The sequence below is a fragment of the Manis pentadactyla genome, chromosome 10 (genome assembly GCF_030020395.1).
Source record: "Manis pentadactyla isolate mManPen7 chromosome 10, mManPen7.hap1, whole genome shotgun sequence".
NCBI lineage: Eukaryota > Metazoa > Chordata > Mammalia > Pholidota > Manidae > Manis > Manis pentadactyla.
In genome coordinates, this window is record NC_080028.1 from 61,182,330 (window position 1) to 61,210,040 (window position 27,711).

The 27,711-nt window shown below is 35.4% G+C and overlaps 1 protein-coding gene across 4 annotated transcripts; it reads left to right on the forward strand.

The window, feature by feature from the left end:
- The first annotated feature begins 1,057 nt into the window (after positions 1-1,057).
- CPSF6 (cleavage and polyadenylation specific factor 6) lies at positions 1,058-27,711 on the forward strand. Of its 4 annotated transcripts, none has more exons than XM_036899422.2 (11): positions 1,058-1,215; positions 8,623-8,832; positions 10,096-10,199; positions 13,230-13,375; positions 14,237-14,410; positions 14,537-14,647; positions 15,075-15,579; positions 17,721-17,836; positions 18,327-18,480; positions 20,512-20,704; positions 27,289-27,711. In XM_036899422.2, exons 1-10 carry the CDS (start codon positions 1,156-1,158, stop codon positions 20,699-20,701), a joined length of 1,770 nt encoding a protein of 589 aa, XP_036755317.1. In that variant the 5' UTR covers positions 1,058-1,155; the 3' UTR covers positions 20,702-20,704; positions 27,289-27,711. The 4 variants fall into 4 exon arrangements, with proteins under 4 accessions (XP_036755317.1, XP_036755318.1, XP_036755319.1 ...); XM_036899423.2 differs by having other exon boundaries at positions 20,515-20,704; XM_036899424.2 differs by lacking the exon at positions 14,537-14,647.

The following is a 27,711-nucleotide window of genomic DNA, read 5'->3' on the forward strand; positions in this document are numbered from 1 at the left end:
TGCCTGCCACATTACCAATATAAAAAATGCTCTCACCCCTTATGTAAGTGGCTCTTTTCTTCTACAAAGCCCCATGGAGAAAAGGAAATCAGTATTTAAGCCACCACCAACCTTTAACCTTGGTGAGGAAAATATTTTTATCCCAGTTTTAAAGATCTGAGATTGAACTAGGTAACTTGACTGAGGTTCATCTAGCTGGTGAAGTGTCTGATTAGCTATTTGTAGCCACATCACCGGATTGGTCTCTATTACTCCAATCAAGCTTTTTCCACCACACCAAGTACAGCTATTGCTTGGCTTATCAGTGTATGACTATGTAATGTATGAATGAGTCTCTTAGGCATCAGTTTCCTTATCTGCAAAATGAGATATCTGGACCTTATGACACCTTTTCCAATTCTCTTCCTGCTGGGACATTCTCTGATTCATAAAGAAGCCCCTAACTTGAAGATGCCTCCCACCTTTGGGTTGGGTGGGTTCTAGGATGACTGAATTCAAGTTAGAGGCATCTGAACTATTTCAGAGAAAACCAACTGCAGATCTAAGCGGAAAAAGTGATGGGCAAGGAACGAAGAGGACGAGATGAAAGAAGAAGACAAAATATAGAGACGGAAACATAAGAAGCATGCAAATAACATAAGTCGGCTGCAAATAACTCAAGATAACCATCAACGGGTGTCAAGCGTTCACGAGGCATGTCTTTGCGGATGCAGAGTGAGACACTGTTCTCTCGCTCAAGGCGCTCACAAAAGGCTGGGTTACACTTTGTATTCAACCGGCGGACACATACCTTCCACCTCTCTAGGAGCCTGGCTGTGAGAAATATAAGAAAAACTGAGAAATGAAAATACTACAAACGTCTGAGTGTAGCAGAGGCAACGCGAAAATAGTCTTGCAACAAATGGGACACCCCAGGCCTGGCCTAAGCAGACACAAAAAGAGAACCGCCTCTGCCCTCAGAGACCCCGCTCCGCTTCTCAGCCCGCCGCGCCGCGGGGCTGCCAGCGACCGCCGCCCCGGTCGCCCCCGCCTGGCCCCTGGGGCCGCGGAAGTGACGCAGGACGCTCCGCCTCCGCCGCTGGATCCGCCGCTGCTGCCGCGGCGGGCAAACCTGCAGGAGGCGGCGGCGGCGGCGGCGGCCGAGGCCGAGGGAAGATGGCGGACGGCGTGGACCACATAGACATTTACGCGGATGTGGGCGAAGAGTTCAACCAGGTACGTAAGGGCCCGGGCGCTCGCCGCTGAAGCGGGCGGCGCTGTGGCTGAGGCGCTGACCCGGGCCCGCCGCGGGCCGCAAGCCGGCGCGGCTGCAGACAGTGCGCCTGTGCCTCCTGCGGGCCGCCCGCCGACCCCAGCGCGGCGCCTCCTCGCCGCTCGTTCTACGGTGTCGTTTCGCAGGCCGCGGGCCCTACGGCCTGCGCGGGGCCCGGAGCGCGACCGCCCGCCGCCGTGCAGCCGTCGCCGGCTCCTCCCTCGAGGCCGCCTCGCTCCCCATTGTTGGCGGCGGCGGGCGGGCGCTTCCCGCCGCGCTAGGCCGGGCGGTGGGCCGCGGGCCGCGTGTGCGCGGGGAGAGAACTGGCCGCCCGCGCCCCTCCTCTCCCCTCCCCCGCCGCCGCGTCGGGGAGGAAGGCCGGCGGAGCGCGCGCCGGCCGCCCGCCGCTTCCTGACCTTCCCGCTCGGGCTCCGCTGCCTCGCTTCGCTCCATTTTGTGCCTCTGTCGATGCGCGGTCGCCTCATGGAAGGCCGCGCTCACGGCCCTTTGTATCCCGCGCGCCCAGTTTTCTGTGCTCTCCTGCCCGCGTTTGCGCCAGGTTTTGGCCTGGCGCCTTCCTCCTGCTCCCTTCACACTTTCCCAAGGCGGCTTAGGTTGTGGGCACATTCGCAATAAGTCCTTTGACTTTGGGATCAGAAATCGCGTTCAGAGTCGGTGCGCTGGCCCTGCCTCTGTGTCGGGGACTTGCAGTGCCTTTGAGGCCCACTCGTTCTTGGCCTGTGATGAAAATAACCTGTGAAGATAGGTGGCAGGGCCCAAAGGAAGACTGGAAGCGCGGTGGTTGGATGGAACAAAAAAAACGGTAGCTCACCGAGAGATCAGAGGAGTGATTAAAATAAAAACCGTCCACCCGAAATTGCCATGGTGTAGTTTAAACATAAAGGGTTGTAAATGTGACCCATTTTTTAGAGCGTAATGTTAAATGCCCTCAGAAGGATATCCTTTACGTTGTGAAAGGTTGGAGAAAGTGAGAATGAAGGTTTATCCGGTATCTTCCGCCACAGTTGCCTAAGAAGAATTAGCTGCGGAGCTGGGATGTCTGTTGTTGGGCATCCTCGCAAAAGATCTCGCTTGTACTAGAGTAGTGACGTTTAAGCCTAAGCCTGCCGTTCACATTTTTACTGCCTCTTACGTAGTAACAGTTTTTAAAACCGAATTGTGCCTAACCGCAGTGCAACTAAAAGCTTTATTTTTTTTATATTTTCCAGGTCCGTTTGAGAAGCTTAATAAAATTCTATTGGTTAATGTTTGTGTGTCCCTCCCTCGCCCCGCCCCCCAGTAAGCATCTTGTTTGTGACTAGTGGTTGAAGATTTTTTTTTTAATAGGGAAAGCTAGAAATTGTTAGCTTTTTTTTTTTTTTTTCCCCAGGGAATCTGTACCCTTGATTTAAATATTATTAGAAAAGAAAAAAATTTTCCAGTTAGTTGTGAATGTTTCTTTCCTAGTGCGTTAAAGACTGGATATGTTTAAATACAACCCATTGTAATCAAACGTTGTTTTAATATCTTTGTTATTTCATTGTGCTTACGTTTGGATATATGCCTGACTTGTATGCCTCAATGACAAATTAGAAAATTAACTTAAGCGCTAATTCTAATGCTTTTAAGGTCAGTAAATAAAGACCTCTAGGAAATTTTCCTTTTATCATTCTAGCCAAAAAGAGGGACATAACCACGTAAAGGAATGATTAAGTGTTGAAGACTTGTCTTCATTAGCTTTTCTTAGAAGAAAATATATTTGCTTTGCTTTTCTACTCACAATAAAGGAGAGTTGGGATACAATTTTGAGCTTTCTTAAGGACTGTTTCATGAAATATTTTTTAGTCTTTCACGTACTTAATTTGGGTTTGGCATTTATCTAACCGTATAGCTGGATGGGGTCATACTTTCTGTCTCTGTACAGTAACTAGTGCTGTATAGTAACTAGGCAGGAGGTAAGAGATTAAAATTTTGTAGCACGAGGAACTACTTCGTAGGGTTCTTTTTAAAATGTAACTTTTTGTTTGACTTTCACCTATTGCATTTTATTTCACGCATATTTGTAGGATTTTATCATGAGATCTTTATACTTTTGAATAGATTAATGGATTAAATAGAGACTTTGTTATTTTGCTATCATTGGCCTTTGTAATCTTCTGCTTGCTGTGGTAATTACTGTATGAAATACGGCCACAAAAGGATAGTTGTTCGTTTTTAAGGTTCATCCAGGTTTTAAAATGTTATTGATATATTGTATTGACCTTCTACTGGTTGCTGTAATAAACTTTGGCTGTTATTTTATTGGAATTGAGTAAAATGTTCTACCAGGTATAACCACTCGACTTATTTTGGTTTCTAAACTGCTGTAAACATTTTAAAAATCTTTGTTCTAAAGTGTGCGCTGCAGTCTTAATTGCATTTGTGTCCTTTGAAATTCTCTGTAGCCTTTGTATTTTCCATTTTCTTCTGTTTTAAATGGTCCTACTTTAATGAAGCTTTTTTTCATGTATGTATTTTGGCTAAGCACGGTGTAAAGCTATTTCAAACCGTGTGAGATGTTCACATGTCTTAAACTTTAATTTGGGGATGGGCAAGAATAGTTAGTGAAACTATAGAGTTCCTTTTTTCACCAGATGAATTTAAGGATGGAGAATAAAGTTGAAGGGAAGGAGGCAGAAGGGACTCTGCTATTCTTTATGGGTGCTGTTTAATCTTAAATTGAAGGTTTTTGGATGTAACCAAATTGAGAACAGTTGCTCCCGGGGAAGACTAATTTGAACTACTTCCAAATTTCTACATTACTTGAATTCGGAATTGAGAAGAAAGCAGTTCTGTTTCAGCCTCTATAATGTGTATTAGTTCAGTTTAAACTGGGATTTGTATTCAAATGTAATAGTTATTAGCCTAATATTTAATGATTATAGATTTTTAAATTTTAACAAAAAGTAAGTTAAACATTTTAAAATTCAGTTATTCAAAATACATTTCTGAGGAGCTGTCGTACGCCAACAAGGAGGAATTCAAAATTTAGATAGTCTCTACCCTTAGAGTGCACTCTAGTAGGAGTGAGAGACAACACTGACAAGTCTTGTATTGAGGAACCCATCCTTTATGGGTTGTCTTTATCTGTAGAAGTTTTGTTGGTGGGGAAATGGAAAGTCAAAAATTCTGTGAACTCCCGCAAAGTTTATACTGTGTGCATTGAAGTAATAGGTATTTTGCTTGTTCGGGGACCAGAAGTTCTTAATTTAGAATTTAGTTACTGGCCTGGGAATGACAGCAGTGCTGATTAAGTAATTTGACTACCCAGCTTTAAAATGAAAATGTATGTAGGTAGTGGCCAGAAAAAAATTCATTTAGAAGTTATGGACCCAGACATCCTCATAAGTCAACTTGCCTTTATTTTGTGAGTTACTATACTTTATATTAGTTACTGTATATCTACTCTGGCCAGTTGTTTAGCCAATTTGGAAAATAAGTTTATTAGACAAATATCAGTGAAAACTGATTTCCAGTAAATGTATGTTTAATAGAAAACCCTCTGAGATAAGTCTGTAAGGTCAAGAATGAGGTGGGTAGAGATTCATTCAGAAATTTGGGTAGAAGTGTTTAGGGAAGCTAGAGCTCTTCTCAGTTTCATTATTTGTGAGTGTAGTTCATTCACCTACCTATAAATTGTCTGCTTTGTGGTTTATATGGCATATTTTTAGTACCAAGTTGGCTTCCTTACCATTAATTGAGTTTTTTACAAACTAATTTTAATATCTCAACTCAGAACGTGATTAGATAAAATTAGAAAATGATAAATTTTCTTAAAAAGATATATACATATTAGATTATCTGCTATTGGATTTTGGTGCTAGCTTTTTCCTTCCTTGGTATAGAATAAATTTTGTAAATGTAAAAATGTAGCTTCCCCCCACTTACATTTTTCTAAATGAAATGATTATTAAATTAAAAAAAAATTTTAATAGAGGGGCTATGAAACAGGTGGCCTTTGCTGAGCCATTCATTACTGGTAGTATCTTATAATTCTGGTATGGAATTACAGTTCTAGGACTACCATTTTGGGCCCGTCAGAATGAGACTGTCATTCCAATAACGGTATACAGTATATCTGTGGTATTACAATTTTATGGGGGTGATGAGGGAAAATATGTCTAAAAACAACTCCTTGAAGGGAAGGGGGACCATGATAATGAAAAAAAAGGTTGAGAAACATTGCCTTTAAAAAGGAAATAATAGAATTTTGGCTATTTTGCTATCCATGTTGTTTTTAAGTGTTTTCTCTGCCTTGGCAACAGCTACTTGCATATCGTAGAATAATCTTGGAATGTAAAATCTTGTAAGGCTACCTTACCTTTAGAATGATTGTAATGATTTAGAATGTAGGGAATGAAAAAAATTACTTAGTGGATTTTTTTTTTTAACAAACCCCAAGAGCTGTTGCTTACTGGAAGTTACATATAATGTGCAGCTCCACTGGTATTTAGCTACTGTGAAAAGTAGTTAGGAGTGGGCAGCATTTGGTGTTGAAAATAATTGGAGGGGCACTGTTGTTATTTTTTTGTTTCTGAATGCCATTAAACTTTCCTAAAGGTAATAATTGAAAAGGCTACATGGTAAAACTTGACTCTGTTGACCAATTTCTCTTTGACAAAGCAGAAGCCATTTTCTTTGTTCAGTAGACTTTCAGAGCTTGCTTTTGTATGACCTTTGATAGATGTTTTGCATAATTTCAGAATATGGGTGTTTTCCTCCATTTTAAAGTGGAACAGAAAGGATGTTTTTTCTTTTTTTTTTTTAATGTGGAGGATAGGTGTGATATGCTGAAGCTGAAAAGGAAGATTACTGACTGATAATACAAAAAAAGAGTGTGTGCTTTGGGTTACATTTGAGTAATGGCAGCAAATGTATTCAGATTCATTAATATTTTTTCACCACATCCAAATGCATACCGTTGGGGCTAGAAGTACATACAGGCTGTGGCTTTGGAACAGAGCGAAGCTAACTAGTCCACATGGAGATCAAACCCCAGGACCATGGTCTCAATTAGCATCATACTTCAAACAATTGGAAGCAGTCCAACTACCAGACAAAATGGCCGATCCTTAATATTTGGTAGAATCATATCAATATGGAAAATTGGTTGGTGTCAACATAGGAATTCATGGACGGACAAAAATAGTAAGTGATTGTGGTTCACCAGGTTAGTGTAGCTGCAATTATGCTTGCAAATTACTGTCTACTTATGTAAACATTTTCTTAGATTTACAGCTAATGAAAAATCAAGTAATATGTTAACCAATTTTGTGAAAGTGTAAACGCCAATACTTTTATTTTAGTCATACTATTAATAATCCTTGCATTCTTTTTTACTCTCCCTCAGACCATATATTGTGATTATAGTCTCTGCTGAGGAGGATGGAAACACAGCTCCCTTTGAATAAAGATAATAATAATTCTACTTGATGTACTGAATTGGATTGCAAGAGTTTAAAGTGTCCACTACCCCTTGCGGGAAGCTTTTTAGTATCTTAAATGTATGGAACCATTGCTGCAAACAGGCCACCTGAAGCTTCAGCTACACTGAAACTTCATAACAAAACTTACTCTCCTTTTTATAATTTTCACTGTCAGCTGCAGTTTGAGCATGTTACTTTGTTTAACAAAAACTTGGTTCTGAAAGATTATTTTGGTATTGCTCTATAAACAAAATAAAATTATGGCATTATTCAGCGACTCGTGGTCTTAGTTTCTACCCATTGCTAAAGATGGCTTTGTTCTCTGACTTCCCATGAGATCTTGGGTCCCTTATTAAATAAGTCTTATAGACATTTTGCCTTGTAACAAATTGTTATGTAAAAATTCTGTTATATACTTAGTAAACTGGTTAACTCAGTTATGCAGAAGATGGCCTGAAGATGACTACAAATTTCAGGTCCCTTTGGCTATGTGTAGAAACATTTCCCCTTCTAGCTTTTTTCTTCTTTTTCTCATTAAAAAAAAAAATCTTACCCTGGCTCGCTTCTGAATAAAAAGCAATAGCTATGATTTTGGGGGGTCTATAATTACAATATTTTGTTGATCTGTTTACAGTCATTTTGTAGATGCTTTTCTCTGGGTCATTCTCTATCCATGTAATAATCCTCAATTATTATCCATATAATAGTAATCCCTCAAACTTAGCTCCTTCCCATATGCCATTAGTGTAACAGTTTGTCCTTAATAAGTTGTTTTAATAGGAGAGGATACGAATTATGTCTGAACTCTTTAAGTTTGTTTTTTGTAATTGTAATTGCCTCTTTATTATCTCAAATATTCTTTCTATTTCATAAGGATAAAATAGTTCACATCAATTTAAATACTTGGTGGTGGAAAGAGAGGAAGATAAATACAGTTTTTCTTCTGATTCTGTCTAATGAAGCCTGTGGCCCAGTAATGTTTTTACCAAAGGCAATTGAAATGGTGTTGAGTGTTGTGCCAATAACTGCATTTCATTTTTCTTGTGCTTATTTATGAATTGAACCCTCCTCTTTGATTTTTCTCCTTTTCTGTTACATACCTATTTCCTTTTCATTTGCCTCTTTGCTTTATATTTAGGCATGCTAGTGGCGTCCACTAGCATTGCTATTAATTCTGCTGGTGACTCTTAATGTCAAAGCTTTCCTAGATTTTTGTTCATACCACTTTTCTCTTGCTAATTGACTAGACATCTCTTGCTAATTGACTAGATTTCTCAGAAGTCAGGTAAGCATTAACTCTTTGTTGACTGAGAAAAATAAAACTTGCTAGATACTAATTTTTGGAGAGTTGTATGTATTGTTTCCCTTGTTCATTTGTTTTGACATTTGGAATTATTTACATACCACATTTCTTCTTCTCTTCCCTCTGGCTTAGCCCGCTATGCTCTTTTCTAAAACTAATAGCTTTCACAGGGTTGGGAAACAAAATCCTAAAATACCATAAAAATAATACTTGCAATGGCTGTGATTTTTGTTTGTGATATTTTGTGTCATTTTTCTTTAGGTACATCTATTTGTATCTATGTATTGTTTTAAAAGTATTTTTTTTCCAAGGAAAGTTTTATTTTGTCTACGTGTTGTTCTTTTCCCAGGGGAACGTTATTTCCTATGTTCTAGTAAATATCACTGGGAAATAGGATTCATTGTATAGAAATTCACTTGGTAGGCATCGCACCGTTCAAGAACACATCTGTGACATAAAGTAAGAGAAGATTTGTACTGAGATCTTTGGGCCTTTTTCTATTTTCTACCATATTTTTAAAACAAAATAGGTGATGAATTTGTATTCAAGTCTAGTAGTAGTCTGACTATTTTATAATGTAGAGCATTATTTCTGTATCTCAGGAAGCTGAATATGGTGGGCATGATCAAATAGATTTGTATGATGATGTCATCTCTCCATCTGCAAATAATGGAGATGCCCCAGAAGACCGGGATTATATGGATACTCTGCCACCAACTGTTGGTGATGATGTGGGGAAAGGAGCTGCACCAAATGTAGTCTATACATATACTGGAAAGAGAATTGCATTATATATTGGAAATCTAACATGGGTAAGTAAACTTAACAAATGAATTAAATTTGGTAATTAAGTTTGAACTGTTCTAATAATGTTTTTCTCCATTTGTATAAAATAAGTGAAGTTAATAGGTTGGTTCTGTATGCTTGCTTATGCATTGAAGAGGGAAATACAGATAGCATTAAACATCTTAACTTACTACTTAGCCATCTCAATTTTACAAAGAAAATGCTCACATAAGATCTTAAATCAGAATTTAGAACTGTGGAAAGAAAGAAAGAAAGAGACACAGTACAACTCCTGGTTTTAAAAAGTTTTCACTATCTAATTCATACTATAGACTTTGCTGAGTTTCATTTCTGCTCTTATATTTGAAATCTGATTTAGGGAAATACTGCTACAGTATTGTTCATGAGATTATATTAGTTGGGAGTCTCATTAACTGGATGTTCATTGTATCTATAATTTTATTAGCATTAAAACTTAAATATTCACTGTAACTGTCCTGTAGAATTTTTACATCTCTACTTAGAAACATTTATTACATATACTTGAAAGTTTAAAAATTGTCTGGAAATCAAAACTTGTCACCCTTCCCCTTCCTTAATAGTATTTTATTTTAAAATGTTTACATTTTTAAGTAAGTAATTGATCAATCTCCAACCACTTAGTCTGAGCAATTTTGTAATATTGGAGATAGTACCAGTGTAGTTATAAAAAGTGGTTGTAAGACTGAATCTTATCTTCTCCACCTTTTACTTTTGTGACCTTGGAGAAGCTCTTTAGCCTCTGTATTGCATCATGTGTAAAATAAGAATAATAATAGGACTTAAGGGGTTGTTTTAAGAGTTAAATATTTAACATAAAGTACATAGTAAATACTCAATACCTGTTAGTTTTTTTCTTCTTATATTCAAACATAAGATGGAATTTATTTCCCTAAACAAGTTCCTTTAAGGAGAAGTGACAATTGAGATTCCTTTTATTGAAAATTTAAAATAATAGCAGTCTAAAGCTGACACACCAGAAATTCTTGAAGATTTAAAAAGAAATTTATCTTTAAGGGTTATACACTTTCTCATTTCTGAAGCCCTCATTAAGAGTTGAAGTTATAGCCTCGGGTGCTATTTAAAATGGGAGGCTTTGGCACTGAAATGGAAGTCACTGGCAGTGACTGTACCTACATTTGCACTGAGCATTGATTTTTCTTTTTATTGTGAATTTACTCTTAAAAGCTAATGAAACTATTAAATCTTGGATTTATTTCAATGGCTAATGAGGGGGAAATGTCTTACAGTGGACAACAGATGAAGACTTAACTGAAGCAGTTCATTCTTTGGGAGTAAATGATATTTTGGAGATAAAATTTTTTGAAAATCGGGCAAATGGCCAGTCAAAGGGGTAAGAGTTTTGTCTTAATCTTTATTTCTTCTAGTGTATACTAGTAGGTAGTGACTAAAATTTTGGGGGTAACTTTCCTTACAGTTAATGTTAATTATACACATGATACTATTATTCAATTGTCAGAAGGTTCTTGGACAAAGATTTGTATTCATTTCACTTATCTATGATCTAGCTCACTAAAACTAATAGAGCTGGAGGTGTAGACAGGTCAGGTTTATTTAATTTTCCTGAGTTTTTCCCAGTTTTTGTTGAAATGGTTATTGAAATGGTAGTCTGAATAAATGTTACTATCCCTTTGATTGAGTGATAGGGAAAGATGGGCAACTGGAAAATAATGTGCATAAAATAGATATTTTGCTTTACTTCTTTAAACTTTATTTTCACTAAACTGTACAAATGAAGTAGGATTATTATAGGAACATGAAATACAGATAAGCCAAAAGTAAAAAAATGAAAAGCTGCAATCTCACCATGTATAGATGATCACCCTTAACAGTTTAGTGAATATACTTACAGGTTTTATCCAAGTGCTTATATCATATTCTTATTGGAAAAAAAAATGAACAGGATTACAGAATTACAATTCATGTTTTATAACGTTTGATACAAGGAGTAAAGCAAATATTTATCAATAAACACGTCCTCTCTAATGTCTAATTCTTCCCATCATACCTTGTATGCTACTGTAATTTATTTTACCATTCTTATTTTTGGTTATTTGGGTTTACAGTTTTTGCTATTATAAATAATGTTGTGGCTGGCATCATTTTATATAAATCTTTAAGTGCAGATTCTGGATTTTTTTTAATAGGATAAATTGCTAGAAGCAGAATGATAAAGTAAATAAGTCAAAATATGCTTATTTTACATTGCCCAGTGTGACAGTTAAACCTTTATTTTCAAAGAATTTTTTCAAATGTGTGCAGAATCTGACCACTTCTAACAAAATTCACTTCTACTACCTGGTCCAAGCTACTGGTCTCTTGAACTTTTGCAATAGCCTCCTGGTGTTCCTGCTTTCACCCTAATCTCTTACTCTGTACTACCACACCACACACAGTAGAAGATGGACTAGAGTAACATCAATATTTGCTCAGAATCTACTGAGGCTTCCCCTCTCAGAGTAAAGCCAGACTGTGGCCTGAAGGCCCTATGTAATGTTTCCCACCACCTCTATTACTTCCTAGCATTCTTTGCCTTCTTATGCTGTTTCAGCCCCATTAGTCTCTTTGCTCTTCCTCAAGCACATTGCTACTTAGAATCTGAGCCGTTTCTTGGTTGACTTTCCCCTAGTTATCCACATGGATCTCTCTTTCACTTCATTTAGAACTCTGTTTTAGGAGTTACCTTCTCTGGCCTCCCATGCAGAATAGCACCACTCCCATCACTCTGTTTCCTTACATTTTACTTGTTTATTATCTTGTCTCCAGCTAGATCGGAAGCTCCACAAGAGCAGATTTTTGTTGTTGTTCACTGTTGTATCCCTGGCACTAAATGTGCCTGGCATGCATTAGGTGGTGCTCAAAAAACATTTTTTAAATTAATGAATTCATTAAATTTCTTCCAAATGCTGTGACCCAAGATAATCTTGGATCAAACAGCAGAATTTGTTAATTATAATAAGGGATCTAGGCCATTTTGAACATTAGGGAGAGGAAAGTTCTAAGCTTTTAAGAGCCCTGCTGGAAATAACCTGGAGTATCTTCAGCTGTACAAAATTGCAGTCATTTGTTTTGTTTCTGTTTTTTAATTTGTTTCTTAATTGAGATATAGTTTACATACATACCATAAAATTCACACTTTGAAGTGTCAATTCAGTGGTTTTTAGTGTATTTACATACCGTGTAACAATTATCACTAATTCCAGAACATTTCATCTCCCCAAAAAGAAAACTCATACTCATTAGCAATCTGCCTCTGTGGATTTGCCTATTCGGAGCACTTCATATAAATGGAATCATATAATATGTGGTACCATGTAGCTGACTTCTTTCACTTAGCTTGTTTTTATCCATGTTGTAGCATATATCAGTACTTAATTATTTTTATGGTTAAATAATACTCCAGTACATGGATAGACATCTTTTTATACATCCACCATTTGATGGACTTTGGGGTTGTTTATACTTTTGCTGTTACAAATAATCCCCAGTGAATATTCATGTACTGGTTTTGTATCAACATATATTCTCAATTCTGTTAGGTGTATGTATACCCCTAGGAATGGAATTATTGGATTGTATGTTAGCTCTATATTTAACCTTCTGAGGAACTGCCAGATTGTCAAAGTGGCTAGCACATGTTACAGTACCATCAGCCGTGTATGAGGGTTCCAGATCCTTCACAGCCTCACAACACTTGTTAACTGTTCTTTTTATTATAGCCATCCTAGTGCATGTAGAATGGTATCTCATTTTTTTTGTGGTTTTGATTAACCTTTCCCTGATGGTTAAAGATGTTGAGCATCTTTTCATAATAAACAAAAAGTGGAAACAGCCCAAACATGCATCAACTGATAAATGGATTTTTAAAGATGTAGTATTTAATGAAATATTATTCAGCCATAAAAAGAAATTAAATACTGACAAAAACCTTGAAAACGTCATGCTAAGTAAAAGAAGCCAGTCACAAAAAAACATACTGTGATTCTTTTTACATGAACAAATACATAGAGACAGAAAATGGATTAGTGGTTCCTTAGGGTTGGGCGAGGGGAAGAAATGGAGTGACAGCTAATGGCTTTGGGGGTTTATTTTGGGGTAATGAAAATGTTCTAAAATTGATTGTGGTGATGGTTATAAAACTGAATATATTAAAAATTACTGAATTGTGCACTTTAAATCAGTAAATTATATGGTATGTTGTTATTTTGAAAAGTTATAGATGAAAATGTGAGCTTGTATAGATTTAAAACTTACTTTCGGTTTTCTTAGATAAGAGTAAATTCAGGCATTTCCTTTTTAATGACAGTAACACGAATCCCTCCTTCCTTTCTACCCTCACCTCTTTAAACATATAAACATACAGGTTTGCCCTTGTTGGTGTTGGATCTGAAGCATCCTCAAAAAAGTTGATGGATCTGTTGCCTAAAAGAGAACTTCATGGTCAGAATCCTGTTGTAACTCCATGCAATAAACAGTTCCTGAGTCAATTTGAAATGCAGTCCAGGAAAAGTAAGCAATTCCTCAGAGGCTTTTATTAAAGATGTGCATTTTAACCACTGTTACTAGCATTTGCCAGATGTTATTCTAGAGATACTGTCTTAATATTTAGTTCCTTGAAGAATCCATTTTAGAAAGTCCTTGCTTTGAATTTAATGGTTGATTATGACTGTGGTCCCATGTACTAGAAACCTCCCATTTTTCCCTAATTGTCACAGGCTAAGTATTATATAGGTGTACAAGTTCTCTAGTCCTGCCATTCTTGTCCTGTCATTTGCATCCTAGAGAAAAGAAGAAACTACATTCTAATCCTTAGATAGAAGGAAAGTTATGTGGGTGTATGTTGTGGTGGGGGAGAAACCAATGATAACCAGAAAACACTCGTTTATTTTCTACTTGGCACCAAGACCTTTCACCACTTCGTAAAGTGAATATAGAAAAGGTTTGCCATTATACACTTAGGAATGGTATCACTTAAAGAGGTAAAGTAGATGGTCATATAATTAACAAATTCAAGTGGCAATTTTTCTTTGAATGTTTTAGCACATAAGACTTAACTAAAGACTGTGAGAAAATTTAAATGATGTATGCTTAGTGAAAATCTTATTTCTATTGGAGAATTTTGGTCTTGGCTGCTGCAGAGTACTAGTATTTTGAAAGTAACTCATACTTAATTGTTGGAAATATGTTTAAGTCTGGATGCTTTGAGACTTCAGAATTAAATAGATGTGAATGTTACTTGGACAGGCCCAATCACCTGCAAATTAGTATATAGTGTAAATGAACTTTGATGTAGGGTTTTCTAATTACAGTGGTTACATTTCAGAGAACTATTTTAATAAATGCTATTTATGAGTATTTGGATATTTGCAGCTACACAATCAGGACAAATGTCTGGGGAAGGTAAAGCTGGTCCTCCAGGAGGCAGTTCACGTGCAGCATTTCCACAAGGTGGTAGAGGACGGGGCCGTTTTCCAGGGGCTGTCCCAGGTGGGGACAGATTTCCTGGACCAGCAGGACCAGGAGGGCCACCCCCACCTTTTCCAGGTAAAGTTTTTTTTAATTACCAAGGATAAAATGTGTCTACCTAATACCTCTTCCTTTTCTCTCTTTTTCAAGTAATGCATTATTAATGTGACTTACTCTCCTTGTTATGCTATTTTTGGAATCCAGGAAATTTGATCAAGCATCTTGTTAAAGGAACTCGGCCTTTGTTCCTGGAAACTAGGATTCCATGGCATATGGGGCACAGCATAGAGGAAATACCCATTTTTGGCCTAAAAGGTCTTTATTTTTCTCCAAACTTGCTTGACTTATATATAGAATATTTACATCAGTCTTATTTTCTTACTTCTTAAAAAATCCTTTCAAGACCATTTTTCCTTGTTTCACTTTCTAGCTTGGCATCAGAGTAGAATATAAGGTGGGTGATTTCATTGTAAGAAGCGTGTGTGCACTGAAAGATGGATACTAAGCATTGTAATCTTTCATAAATGTTTTAGAAATTTTTCTTAAGCATAAATTGAGCTAGTTAAATTTGTAAGAATATACTTCACCTTTGTAATTGCTAGTGTAGCATTTACCATATAGGTTTTATTTAAAGAGAAAGAATCTTGGTCTGTGAATTATGCTTTAAAAGTATAATTTTGGCATAAAAGTTAAAATACCTTATTGAAGTATTTTTTTTTTCTCTCTCTCCTTTATTCTTTAGCTGGACAGACTCCACCACGTCCACCCTTAGGTCCTCCGGGCCCACCTGGTCCACCAGGTCCTCCACCTCCTGGTCAGGTTCTGCCTCCTCCTTTAGCTGGGCCTCCTAATCGAGGAGATCGCCCTCCACCACCAGTTCTTTTTCCTGGACAACCTTTTGGGCAGCCTCCATTGGGTCCGCTTCCTCCTGGCCCTCCACCTCCAGTTCCAGGCTACGGCCCACCTCCTGGTCCACCACCTCCACAACAGGGACCACCTCCACCTCCAGGCCCCTTTCCACCTCGCCCACCTGGCCCTCTTGGGCCACCCCTTACACTTGCTCCTCCTCCGCATCTTCCTGGACCACCTCCAGGTGCCCCACCACCAGCTCCACATGTGAACCCGGCTTTCTTTCCTCCACCAACTAACAGCGGCATGCCTACATCAGACAGCCGGGGTCCACCACCAACAGATCCCTATGGCCGACCTCCACCATATGATAGGGGTGACTATGGGCCACCTGGAAGGTGAGTTAGTATGTATCTGTGACAATAGTCTTGATTTTTCTGTTCAGTAAACAATAGTCTACGCTCCATCACTGAGGTTTTTTTTTTTAATTACAGCCTTTTCCTCAGACACTCAATTTTCTGTATTGTCTTCTTGTTAGAAGAGGCAGTATTGTAGGGTAAAAAACTGAACAGGGTTGGAAATTATTCAACTCTGCCACTTACTTATCCATGTGATTTAGGGTAAGTCACTAAATCCTGAGGATTCATTTGCATCATTTTTCAAGTTGAAAGTGGTTAATAAAGATGATTCAAGTAAGCAAATGGGATTATTAAGCTAGTGTTAAGATTTCAGAATCTCTCATTTACCATTGATGGCACTAACTACACACAACATTAAAGATTTTTCATTGTTTTAGAAACTAGGTAAGTTTGTTAGATGGTTACTATTGATTATGTCGTGCTGATCCAGAGTCCTGAGCAGTAAACTACTAACTTTTAATTAAAACGGGAACATTTAATAATTTGCAAATATATTTGGGTGGGCAAGTGCTTGTAAAACACAGGCTTTGTGGAAGTTAATGGCGATTCTTAGAGAAAAGACTGGGGGGACACCACTGTTGAAACTAAGTAATCTCTTAGCTCCCTTTCAAAGTAATTTAAAATTATCCATACTCAAGCCATAATTCGGAGAACTATGTTTATAATCCCCAAGAACTCTCTGGATTTGATTTGCCTCCTTCACTTTCTTTTGAGTTTATCATTTGATTTTGTTTTTTTTAATGATAATTATTAAGCAACTTTGTATTTCAGTTTGTCTGGTAATGTACTGCAGGAATGGTTATGAGCATCTGCCTAATTCCGTACAATTGTGCCCACCCACAGCAGTTAATTTGATATTGTAAACAAAGTCTATTGACAGCTACCTATCCATAGAAGTTGCATCTTTTTGACTGCCAAAAATACTTTGTTTTCTTTAGAAAGTGGTAAACTTCCAAGTTAGTATAACTTCTGTTCACTTTAAGTCCAGTGAGCAACTGCCTATCAATTACTTACCCTAAGTGTGTAAGAGTGGGTTAGGTATCTTGGTTAGACAGTTTAAAATTTGAGTCTCATATCCTTTTCCTAACATTATAGAATTTGTGCAGTATCAGGTTTTCAAAAATGGGAAGAGGGATTACTGTTGATTAGTGTTTTATCAAACTTACTGAGAACTCATTATCTTCCATGGGATTTTTTTTTTTTAAGCGGGGATAGAATGGGCACAAGTCTCAGCACTTAAGCTGAAATCATACATGGGTTTTTGAACAACTTGTAATTTGGTGTCAGGATGTATATAAAGTTTTGGGAATAATAGTAATAACAATAATGCCTTAAAATGATACAAAAGGATAGATCAGCTATTTCCTCATTGCATTGCAATGAACTACTTCTTGCCTCAATTCAGTGTCCTACCCTAGTATCTAAGATGGCAAAAATTTTGACTTTTCTTCTACTACACATATATAATTTTCAGAGTCGTCAAGCACCTTTAGAAAGTCTTGGCATTTTATTACAATTTTTTTCAACAGATACATACACTTAAATAAATAACCTTTATTTACCAGATACTTTTCTTAGGTATTTAGTAGCAAACAAGATAGTCTAAAATGTTCTCTTGCCTGAAATTCTATTCATAAACATTTATTATCCTTGTAATGTGAGTTGGGCCCTGTGCATAGAGGATCTGAACATAAAACAAATTCCTGCCCTTGATTGTGTAGGGTTATATTCTTTGCTTTTTTTTTTTTTTACATATACATAAATATATATTCATACATAACCGTGTGCTATATAATACATTGCATCAGTGCAATTTATTGTGTCTGTTTCTGTATAATTCTAAAAAATATTTATTGTAGATATGTAAATATATCATTTCTGGCCTCCAGGAAGACTAGGTTTCTAAGGTGCTAGTTTATTTCAGCTGGAAGACCCTGGTGTAAGAGTGTTTTGCTTAGACTTGCTCTTTTATAAGAGAAAAGAACATGCTTTGATGTAAAAAAGTAACAACCAGCTCAGAGGCACTTGTTAGAATCAATTAATAATGAATTGTTTTATATTGCTATGACTAACTTAGAAAATCTGTTGAATACAGGCTAAGGTTTATTTTGATTTTATAGGGAAATGGATACTGCAAGAACACCATTGAGTGAAGCTGAGTTTGAAGAAATCATGAATAGAAATAGGGCAATCTCAAGCAGTGCTATTTCAAGAGCTGTGTCTGATGCAAGCGCTGGTTTGTACATTTCTTCCAGTGTTAACATTTCTTATTTATGTTATTAGGAATGACCTAAAACTTTTACTACAGTGTTGAAGTTTGGTTATTTATATGTGGTAGTTATGTTTGTATTCCAAATTGTTACCTGTAGTCTGTTTAAAAGGCATTGAAGGAAGCTGTATGTCACAGTGTAGTGGAAAGATCCTTAATTTAAATTTTTTAGGTCTAGATTTAAGTACTAGCCCTGGCATTTAATGGTTTAGGAGCTTTAAGGCAGTTCATTTATTCCTATATTTACAAATAAGAACTTATATGTATTCATAAAATAAGCAAAATAACAAGTTGTGCTGACATTCACATAAAAAAGCCTTTTCCAAATAGTTGAAACACTAAAAAAAATTAAGACATCTAATGTAGTCATTTTAAAGTGCATATTATAATTACCTCAAGTGGTGGATGGTATTTTGAAAACCAGATTTAATTTTAACCCATCTCCTTCCTCTCTCAGGTGATTATGGGAGTGCTATTGAGACATTGGTAACTGCAATTTCTTTAATTAAACAGTCCAAAGTATCTGCTGATGATCGTTGCAAAGTTCTTATTAGCTCTTTGCAAGATTGCCTTCATGGAATTGAATCCAAGTCTTATGGTTCTGGATCAAGGTAAAACTCTTCCTGTCTTGTGTCTATTTAAAAACTGCTACTCTACAAATAGAAAAAATACTCTGTTTGGGGCTTTAAAATAGGACTTTGATTTTACTTACTACTGTTTTTTCAGCAACTAGAGTGATGTTTGTTTTGTTTTAAACTCTAAATTAAATGTCAGGTGTTCACTTGCTTAAAACCCTTCAAAGGCTACCAGTGACTCTTAGAGTAAGACTAAATGAATAGTAAATAATATTGAGGCACTGTATAGTATAGACTGTAGCCCCTGCCTATCTTTTTCAGCTGCATCTTATACCTCTCCCATTACTCACTGTTATCTAGCCATATTGGATTCCTTTCTCTTCCTCCTGGTACATTAAGTACTTGACCCACCTGTTTCTGTACTTGATATTCTTTCTGCTGGGAGCCCATTTCCCTGGCTCTTAATATAGCTGGCTCTTGTCTCAACTCAGTGTAACTTCCTAGGAGGGATCTTCTCCCAGGTTATTCTGTCATTCTTTTGTTTCTTTCATTTTGCCATTATCTGTTCTCAATATTAATGCCCTTTCTTTTCACCACAATACACGTTGAAAGGTAGAAGAGGTGGGTCTTATCTTGTTCACTACAATATTTCTAATGGCTGAACGGTGCTTGGTGCAGAATGGATGCTAAATAAATATCTTTTGAACAGGGGAGTTAATGAATAAATGATCAATCCATTCCTAGTTTTTTAATTAAATTCCTTATTTTAACATTACTGCTAACTTTGAAGTTTTACCTGTTTTTGAAAAGTAGATCTTTATTCTTCACAAGATAATCTTAGGTCTGTCTTTAGTATACTTTATCTGGCGGTATAATCTTCTTCATTAAGTTAAGACAAATGAGCTTGTCTTTGTCACAGGCCCCAACTTTATAATTATTATTTCTGGCTCAATGTAAGGATCTTTGTATCTGAACAAATTTTTCATAGCTAATGACCATATCGTTCTCTTTATTATTAAAGTATCATTGATACTCTTAATGAAGGTTTCACAAGAAAAACAATATGGTTACTACATTCACCCATATTATCGAGGTCCCCCCCATACCCCATTGCAGTCAGTGTCCATCAGTGTGTAAGATGCCACAGAGTCACCACTTGTCTTCTCTGTGCTTCGCTGCTAATGACTATATCTTACATATTCTTTTTAAGTCCAAAGTAAGAACTTCTGCCTTCATCAAGGAACTTGGCACTTAACGATGTTTGCTAAATCTAGCTGTCTGATGCAAAAATGGAGATTTAAATTAATAGGCAGTTGTTACTTCCTTATTGTGAATTATGGAATTTAGAATTTCTAGCAGTGTTTTAGGCAATATGCTTCGGTTAAATTACCTCTTTTTTTGTTTGTTTTTAAGACAGCTCTTAACACATTTCTCTTTATTTAATAACAATGTGAATAGTATCCCAGGTTTTTCTAGAGATCATAATTACTAGGTCTCTCTGCTCCCCATCATGGACCCCCAACCCTTCTAGCAAACGTGTATGTTATTAGAAAGTTTCTTGGTGGAGTACCACTCATGATAAAGTTTTGGTTAGTTATAAATGTAAAATTGATATTTATATATAGGTTTAGGTAACCTATATTGATAGGTGGTAATTTTTATGTTTGTAAGTCTCATTGTATATTGAATGACTTTAAGAATTTTATATCTTAAAAAACAACATTTTATAAGTATGGTCTTTAGTTTGTAACACAAGTCTTTTGAAATTTTCCCTCTTTTACCTGTTTTTCATTCAGTAAACACTACATGTCTGTATTAGGCTGCTAGTTATAATAGATGTAATAGATGCTATGATATATTGCCCTGGTGTGCCTGGTTCCCAATTTTTAGGTGAATATTTTTTAAGATGCAATTCATAGTTCATGTATGTAGGTAGGTTGGTAGATCATTGCAGTTCAGAATATCATAGGTCTAAACTAGATTTATAAAGAATTTTGGTGTTAAAAAGTACTGAATCTTTTTAAGCTGTCCATTTATGGAGAGCATTAATTCAGTAATTTCTTTTAGAAGACGTGAACGATCAAGAGAGAGGGACCATAGTAGATCACGAGAAAAGAGTCGGCGTCATAAATCCCGTAGTAGAGATCGTCATGATGATTATTATAGAGAGAGAAGCAGAGAACGAGAGAGACATCGGGACCGGGACCGGGACCGAGACCGAGAACGTGACCGAGAGCGCGAGTATCGTCATCGTTAGAAGGTGGGTACTCCTTGTTCCTGTTGTACTTAGCACATGTATTATTAATAGTAATTGTAACTCCAAGGCTATTGTTTATACAGTATATACCTGCATTTTAAATGGTCCGACTACTTGTTCTGAATTTAATCTTCCAGAAACATCTGAGAAAAATGATTGGTAAGTAATGACAGGTAAAAAAACGTGACTTCTTATCCTTGACTATTGTATTGCTGAGTTAATGACTTTTAGGTTTTAGATTGTTTAATGGTATTAAGAAAGCAGGAAAATAAGAGAACTCATTGTCTACTTCTAACATCTGAAAATTGAAATTGTCTTCATCACATACACAGTTTTCATATTATTTAAAATAAAAAATACAGGAAGTTGATTCATATACACACACACACACACACACAATGTGCTTGGACTTTTAAATTAAATTGAAAGTTTCTCTCCGTAAACTAACTTATATTTATCCCTAAAACTTGAAGAATATCTAACTGCCAGTATAATAGCTTACAATACAGGAGGATGTTTTTTCTCAGCATTGAAAGGCTTTTCTATTAAAAAGTTTTTAAGAAAAGACACTTTTCCTAGCATTTGGGTTTTGTTTTTATAAAAGAAACAGTATCCTTTAATTTGCAAAGAAGATACAAAACTTTATTAAAATGGGTTCAGGGTACTCTATATCTAAAAGTTGTATCAGATCACACATCCCAGGTTAGGATAACTTTGAAATGATTTTCTTTGACCTTTCATTCATAAACCATAATCATTGTGTCTTTTTTCTGTATTTTAAAACTATTTCTTGTGTACATTTATCATAAAACGGGAAGAGTTGTCTGTTTATACTTCATTTTCACGTGTAATTTTTTTTATATTTGTGAACAGCATTTATTCATGTGAAAAGTGGGGGAGGGCAGTATAAGATTTATGCATGTGACAGTTTATTCTGTAAAAAATTTTTTCTTTACATGTTGATGGCATATCCAAATTAGGCTAAAACAAACCCCTTGTAACTATTTAGATGATGATTTTCCATAATCATGGGAAGCATTGAAAATTCAATCATGGTAATTATCCGTATTTAAATTGTTATGGGTAAAATCAAAGACTTTCTCAAGTATATGTAATTCTGTGGCAGAATAGCAGTTTCTTTAAGCAAGTGAGATCCTTTTTGAATAATACTATTTAGAAAATAAGTAAAATGTAAAGTCTTACTTTTATGGTACACAAATGAGATTATAGTTTTAAGGGCTTTTTGAAGAGAAAAGGCCAATTTTAATACTTTTCCTTGCATTTCAAATAATGCATCTTGAATATTTATCAAAACTAATATAAAGTTCTCCATGTATTGTATTACAGAACTTAATGTAAATCTCAAAACATTTTTTTAACATGAGGCAAGACAGTTTTCACTTTTAAAAGACTAAGCTTATTGAAACTGATACTATTTTTGGATATAAGTAAGAATGTTGTGTCATGTAAATCTAAATACTAAATTTTGAAGATATAGCTGCCCACCTCATCCCCCAGCCCTCACCCCTAGGTTGAACACATCTTGATCCCATCTTTTGAAAAAATTCTCAGCGTCCATGAGTTCCTTAAGGTGAATTGTGGCCAGTTTACTACTTGAAATGCCTAACTGTATCAGCCATTTCATTTATAGTAAGGTCGTACATGTTATATTTTTACTTAGTCTTTGTCAGTTATCAGCCAGCTTCTAGTAACTGAGGAAGGCGTGATAACAAAACTCACATACATTTTCAGGCATCCCCAAAATTGAATGTGCCCATCAAGGGGCTTCTGAACCAGTTTGTGCCCAAAATTAATTAATGAATTTTCTTACTGGTTTTAAACTAGCACAGTCAACCAGGTTAACTCCTTGAAAAGCCCACTGTCAATTTTAAATACTTTGAATTGACTAACATTGCATTACATTCCTGTAATGGGTACACCTAACTTATATCATGGCTTGAGTTTTATTACATTCAGATATTAACTATGAATTCCTAACTTGCAAACTATTGTTGACGCTTTTTCTTAACCACTGATGTGTACCATACCAAAATGCCCATGTTTTGTTTGTACATTAATCAGAATTGAGTTGTAATATTGTTATGTGCTTTCATCCAAGCAAAATTTTACATAAGCATTTCTAGTGCAAAAAATTCTGTTACCCTGGACTATTTGTACCTTTGCTATACCAAACAGTATTTATTGTGAATATAGATGTACATAACGGGGTGGGGACTGGGTCAATCCAAGTAAAAAATTTAAACAAAAAACTATCTGCACATTTAATCACATCAAATAAGGTCTGTTGACCTTTTTAGGAGTTTTAAAATATGAGTCCTTTTGAGCTTTCATGTAAATCTTAAGTGGACTGAATGGAATGAGAGTAACTTGGAAGTTAAAGTGAATGTCAGTAAGTCTGTATACAAATAAAACAATAATGTAATCTATTATTAAAGTGATGATGAATGACTAAAGGGGCAAGTTCTTAACTGGAAACTTAATGATGTTGGCAAGCTGTTAATGTCTGTCCCATCTTAATTTTTTGTGTTTGAACTGTTGGTAATGTTAATTGCATTCTCTCATTTAAAAAATGTATTAGTTTTTCTAAGAGCATTCAGTATTCTAAGTTCAAATAGATAATATTTGAATGGGATTATCAGTATTGTAAATTTTCAGCATGTAAACACATTGTTTCATCTTCTGTAATTTCTGCCTGTATTCTCAGACCACTCTGAGCAAAACAAAAGTAGTAGAGTGTTTTCAGATTGTACACTTCTTACAGAAATAATTTTACTTTTCATAGTTGAGTTTGTTTTCTTTTAGATTGTGTTCCTCTTATTACTTGTTTAGAACAATGCTACTTAGCACATTTCTGTAACAATTCAGTTTTTCTTTGTGTACTATAGAATAACGAACCAAATTATTTTTTCAAATACTCTCTGTTCATGCTTTTCCTCTCCCTGAAATAGGAGGTTTTACATATTCTCAAATCACTGCCCATTTCTTTGGTAGAATTTTTAAGTATCGTGTGGGATGTGGATTAAATAACTACTCTTTCCTCTGTTGTACTGCTTTTCTTCTACCATGAATTTCATGATCATAGATGTTATTGTTACTGCACAAGATTTAGGGGTCTTTGAATTCTTCATTCAGTTTATAGCTTTCCATTTGGGAAAAACAAAGCCAAAAGAATAAAAAGTTCTTATGTTAAAATGTTTCATCTCTTTAAGATTTAGAATTACTTTGAAGGTTATGTGAAAATTAAATAACTCTTAGTTATATGATGAATGATACTAGTGATGATATTTAAAAATTATTTCTGCAACTCTTAAGTCATCTGAAATCTGCCTATTACTGTCCAGCCCTGCCTGTATTTCTTTGTGTTTTCCCATAAATCCTAACTGCTCTGCTTCATCTGGGTATGCTAGCTCTCACCTCTACTGTAATTTTCCTTGCTTTTACTCTTATTTGCAAACTTGTCTGACTATATACACAGTTATCTTGATTAAAGTGACAGGAGGGTAGAAAGTGATTCCTTGAGTGTATGTATAGTGTATTTTTTGCTCACTGTGGTTTAAGAATATGGTTTTGTTTACAAATGATTAATGTTCCCTGTTCAAAAAAAAAAAACCTCAGTGCCAGTGTGAGTCACCTTGCTCTCTCACCTTCATCTCAGTGTGAAATTTACTACCATTGTTCTAGTTTGTAAATTACATTGTTTTGAATAAATAATGTTTTGAATGAATATTTAGTTAGCGTTTTTTAAAGAAAACCTAATAACCAAAAAGGGGTTAAGGGTGTCATATATGCAATGCAAATTAGTCAACTATGGTAGCATGTTTTAACTTACAGTGAATTCTAAGTCACATAAACAGCTTATTTTGCAATGTCCATTTTTGTGAAATTTTGGGGCAAAGCTGAGTTTTCTTTGTGGCAAAGTTTATTTCTACTATTTAGTGAATTGCCTAGAGTAACAGTCTTACGTGTATTATAGTGTAATAAAAAGCTTTAGTTAAAATGAGGTAAGTACCATCTCCAGAGGTAGAAAAATGAAAATATGTTTTGGTAGTAGTAAGGGAATTTTTTGATGAATACCTACAGTAAACAATTTTGTGTGATATGCTCTAGTCAACACAAGAAAGGGTTGGCTTATATTTAGATACTTGTTTCTTTTGTCCATACCATCTCCATTCCTCTCATTAAGGATTTTCATATAAAAGTGAATTTTGTTTCACTGAGTTAATAAAAAAAGTCTCTAAAATTATATAGAATCCATTAATTCAGTATATTAATGTGATACCTATAAAAGAGCCATATCTGATGTATATTTTAATCTTGTACTTGAAAGATGAATTTTCCATGAGTTTAGAAATACTTATGCTAACAGATTTGCTTAAATGAGTTTCTAACACTCATAATTTGAGTTGTTAGTATTGGCTTGATCTCACATTATTATCTCAAAATGCAGGTGCTTCTTTGTATTGAAATTTCTCAGTGCTCACTTTACAGACTTGATTAAAGAGCTGTAGATTCCATTTATCCTCTTATTCTTTTAACTGTTTCCACATATCTTCCTTTTATAACTGATAGCTAACCCAAGTAATTTTGTGGCTTTGACACAGATTTGACCAAATGGTATTCTGAAAATATGAGCATTGAATGTATTTGTCACTTTTAAGCTTCTTTTTGCTATCTTTGTTTATGGAGATGTCTACTTAGAAATTTGAGACTATAAAATATGGATTTGGATTACTGGAAATGGGTTCTATTGCCTTCAAATTCGCTTCCGTTTGAGATTGTAAAATTTGTATTTCCAAATGGATATATGTAAAGTGTTTAGAAATAGTCTGTCAGACTCTCCTTTAGATTTTATGTCTGTATGGTGAAAATGAGACTTATTAGTAAACATCTATCTATAAATACAATCAAGAAAAAGATGAGTGTATTTTCCTTGATAAAGATGTATGTTATAACTTAATAAATAGGCTCTACATAAAAAAGTATAAAACTCTCCATTGAGTGATGAATATATAAAGTTGCAGTATATGCCATTAGGTGTTTTGGAAGGGTTGGGTATTTTTGTTTGGCTCGCTGTGCCTTTAAATAATTCTTCCCTCTTAATGTCCTGATCTCTCTTTTTCATCCCTCCTAGCATTACAAAAAAGTTAGGGGATAGCATTCTTTTGCAATTAGATTTATGATCCAGTAACTTATTTTTCAGATTAGAACATATTCTTTGTCTCTCTTTAACACCTTTTAATACCAGTTTTTAAAAGTGCATTGCAAATAATAAAAATAAAGCATGTGAAAGCTACCTTTTTAGATTCTTTTTCATGAACTAATTCCACTTAAAGCTCCATCAGTGTGAGATAAATGTACAATAGAAGGTAACATTACCTTAAGTATGTCTTTGAAAAATCTGGGCAAATTGAAATTACTCATTTAAAAGAAAAAGTCCAGGATTATAACATCTGTTTTTATCTTTAGCAGTTGTAAAAGTTAGATTTTTGCTTCTAGGCAATGTGAATACATATGTGTATTGATGTTCTTAAGATTATTACAGCCTAGTTGGGGAGGAAAAGACAAAGTTCGTAGTTGTGAGAGAATATTGATTACTCTTAATTACAGAGAAAAAGGGATATTTCTATTATTTTTAATATCATTAAATATTATGCCCTTTTGCCCCTTATTACAACATCTTATTGAAATGCCCTCTTGGAATTTACATTTTAAATACTGGTGTTTCAGTGATCACTTATATACAAGTTAAATTGAATGTTTCTTTTGTGAACCTCTACCTGAAGTTTGTATATTTATGTATTTTTGAAATTTTAGTTTATTACATTTATTGGTTTTTTTTTTAATGTCAGTTTTCAGTGAAATTTATCATTGTAGATTCCTATTGAGCTCTTCTGGTTAGTTGATACGTTACATTAGCTATTTCAATACAGGTGGAATAGAATGAAAGTAAAGTAAATGTTTTAAATTTGTATTATGTCAAGATTTGTATGTGGATGTCATATTTATTAAATGTGCATACTGAACTATATATTTATAAATTTTGTAACATGGAGCACCATTTGGTTTATAACGTTTGCAGAAGTTCCTGTATGCTGTCAAATAAATACAACTAATTTGTAAAATAACTTTTTGCATTTTATATTGATTTCTCATTTAATTGTTAATGAGTTATATATAGAATTGATATGTGAGTGAAGGAAAAATATTTACATTAAAATCAAGCATATTTCTATTTATTTTTGTAGTAAGCATACTTTAGAAAATGACTTATAAATGTTTTCATCATCGCAGAAACAGTAGTTGCTATATTTCATTTGTTTCCCTCATTAAATTAATAAGGCAAATATTTAAGAAGAATAAAATCAGAATGTCTGAGGTTTAATCACGTAAATTGGGAGCATTTCTCCACCACAAAGGGCAGCTACTGTTTCAGTTAATTCTTATTTTGTGTTAGAGTACGTACAGTGAAGTAGATGCACGACTTGTGTATGTATAGTTAAGCCAGCGTTTTTCTGTGTACTGTGGGGAATAGCAAAATCTACATCACAAATTTTGACACATTACAGCTGAAGGAAGAGGAACACCTTCCAAGACAGTCTTCATGGGGGAAAATGATGCTTGTCCAGCAGTTTGCTTCTTGTGATTGAACTGAACCTGTAAGGATTCATGGATAAAATGAACAGGAATAGATCTGAATAAAGCAAATCTGCATAAATGGTAACCAGTAGCTCTACTTTTATTTTTTATGTTGCTTAACTGTTCTATTTGAAGGAAACCTGTGTGATTTAAAAAGTTATAGCTTTTGCAACTTTATTACTGGTTATATACATTTGACCATTATAATGTGCAAGCAATTGGAACAAAATGTCAAGTAAATGCTTGTTTTTATAGTAGTTTGTTCTTGTTAAAAATGTTCATATGATAATGTCTGTAAACAGCACCACTTTGATTACAATAGATGTAGTGTTGTAATAAACTGTTTAATGGGG